This window comes from Nuphar pumila, chromosome 1, assembly GCF_984573655.1.
Source record: "Nuphar pumila chromosome 1, dmNupPumi1.hap1.1, whole genome shotgun sequence".
NCBI classification, from domain to species: domain Eukaryota; kingdom Viridiplantae; phylum Streptophyta; class Magnoliopsida; order Nymphaeales; family Nymphaeaceae; genus Nuphar; species Nuphar pumila.
This window is the reverse complement of record NC_143249.1, coordinates 92,362,295-92,363,872: the sequence shown is the minus strand read 5'-3', so window position 1 is coordinate 92,363,872 and position 1,578 is coordinate 92,362,295. Positions and strand designations below refer to the sequence as shown.

At 41.7% G+C, this 1,578-nt stretch overlaps 1 protein-coding gene across 1 annotated transcript; it reads left to right on the top strand.

The window, feature by feature from the left end:
- The first annotated feature begins 648 nt into the window (after positions 1 to 648).
- On the top strand, positions 649 to 1,369 carry LOC149849065 (secreted RxLR effector protein 161-like). The gene is made up of 2 exons (XM_090006878.1): positions 649 to 1,056; positions 1,169 to 1,369. Exons 1-2 carry the CDS (start codon positions 649 to 651, stop codon positions 1,367 to 1,369), a joined length of 609 nt encoding a protein of 202 aa, XP_089863004.1.
- The last annotated feature ends 209 nt before the right edge of the window (positions 1,370 to 1,578 follow it).

The window sequence follows — 1,578 nt, the reverse complement described above, 5'->3', positions numbered from 1 at the left end:
GGCCTGTTTTGTTGCCAAGGGCTTTCATCAAGATGAATGTATTGACTTTTTTGAGACTTTCAGTCCCGTCGTAAAGCCCACTATCGTTCGTGTTGTTCTTGCTCTTGCTGTTTCGTCAGGATGGCCTATACATCAACTAAACTTCAACAATGCCTTTTTAAACGTTCTTCTTTCTGAAGAAGTCTATATGGCACAACCTCCTAGGTTTGAAGACCCTGCATTTCCATGACATGTATGCAAGCTGGACAGAGCCCTGTATGGCCTTAAGCAAGCTCCTCATGCCTGGTACCAACGACTCGGCTCTTATCTTCAATCTTGCTGATTTCACATATCCCTATCTGATGCCTCGTTGTTTATCCTACAAGATCGTGGATTTGTTCTATATATTGGTCTATGTTGATGATATTATCGTCACTGGCAGCTCCACTGTCGCTATTCAGGAACTCATTCGACAACTCAACCTAGCCTTTTCCATCAAAGACTTGGGTCGTCTCAGTTATTTTCTTGGTATTGAGGTACTCTATGGTCCCTCAGGACTTCTTCTCTCTCAACATGCCTATGCACTAATTTTCTTACTTCATCGCGCTGCCATGGTTGATACAAAACCCATCTCCACTCCTTTGAGTGCCACTACTTGGCTATCTAAACATGATGCCCCACTCTTCCATCACCTTATATCATAGCATTGTGGGCGGACTTCAGTACCTTACTATCATGCGGCCTAATATTGCCTTTGCGGTCATTAAAGTTTGTCAGTTCATGCACCAGCCCATAGTTTCTCACTGGTCCGCGGTCAAGCGTATTTTGCGCTACATAAAAGCGACCATTCATCATGGCATGCACCTCTCATGGTCCTTCTCACAACTTAGTGTTTTTTCAGATGTTGATTGGGCTAGTAGTCATGATGATCGCAAGTCCACGAGCGGTTTCACCATGTTCTTAAGGTCCAATTTAATCTCGTGGTCTACCTGCAAACAACAGACGATGGCTTGTTTCGGCATTAAAGCCGAGTATAAATCTCTTGCATGTGCTGTCTCTGATCTCCCATTCTATGGTGTACCTTGGTGCTCTATATCTTGCAGCAAATCCAGTTTTTCATGCCCGCACCAAACATGTTGAAATTGATTTTCATTTTGTCTGAGATCATGTGCAAAAAGGACATCTACAGGTTCAGTTCATACATTCTTCTGATAAGCTTGCAGACGGCCTGACTAAACCGCTTTCATCTTCACGATTCATTTTTCTCAAAGACAAGCTCAACATTGTGGACCCCATGTTGAGCTTGCAAGGGCATGATAAAGGTCATGTAAACAAGACCGTGTTGAGCCTATACTCAGAGAGTCCGATGAATGCAAAGTTGCAGACGTGAAACAAAACTCTACGCTATCAAAGAACTCTAAGATTATCAAAAATGATAATATGATAATCTGAATAGAGTTCTCTTTATATTATCGATTTATGATAATCATTATCATAAACCGATAGTCCATGTGTTGTAGATCTCTCTAGAACTCTCACACCTCTAGAACTCTCTTGTATTATCGGTTTATGATAACTATTATCATAACTAACAGTCTA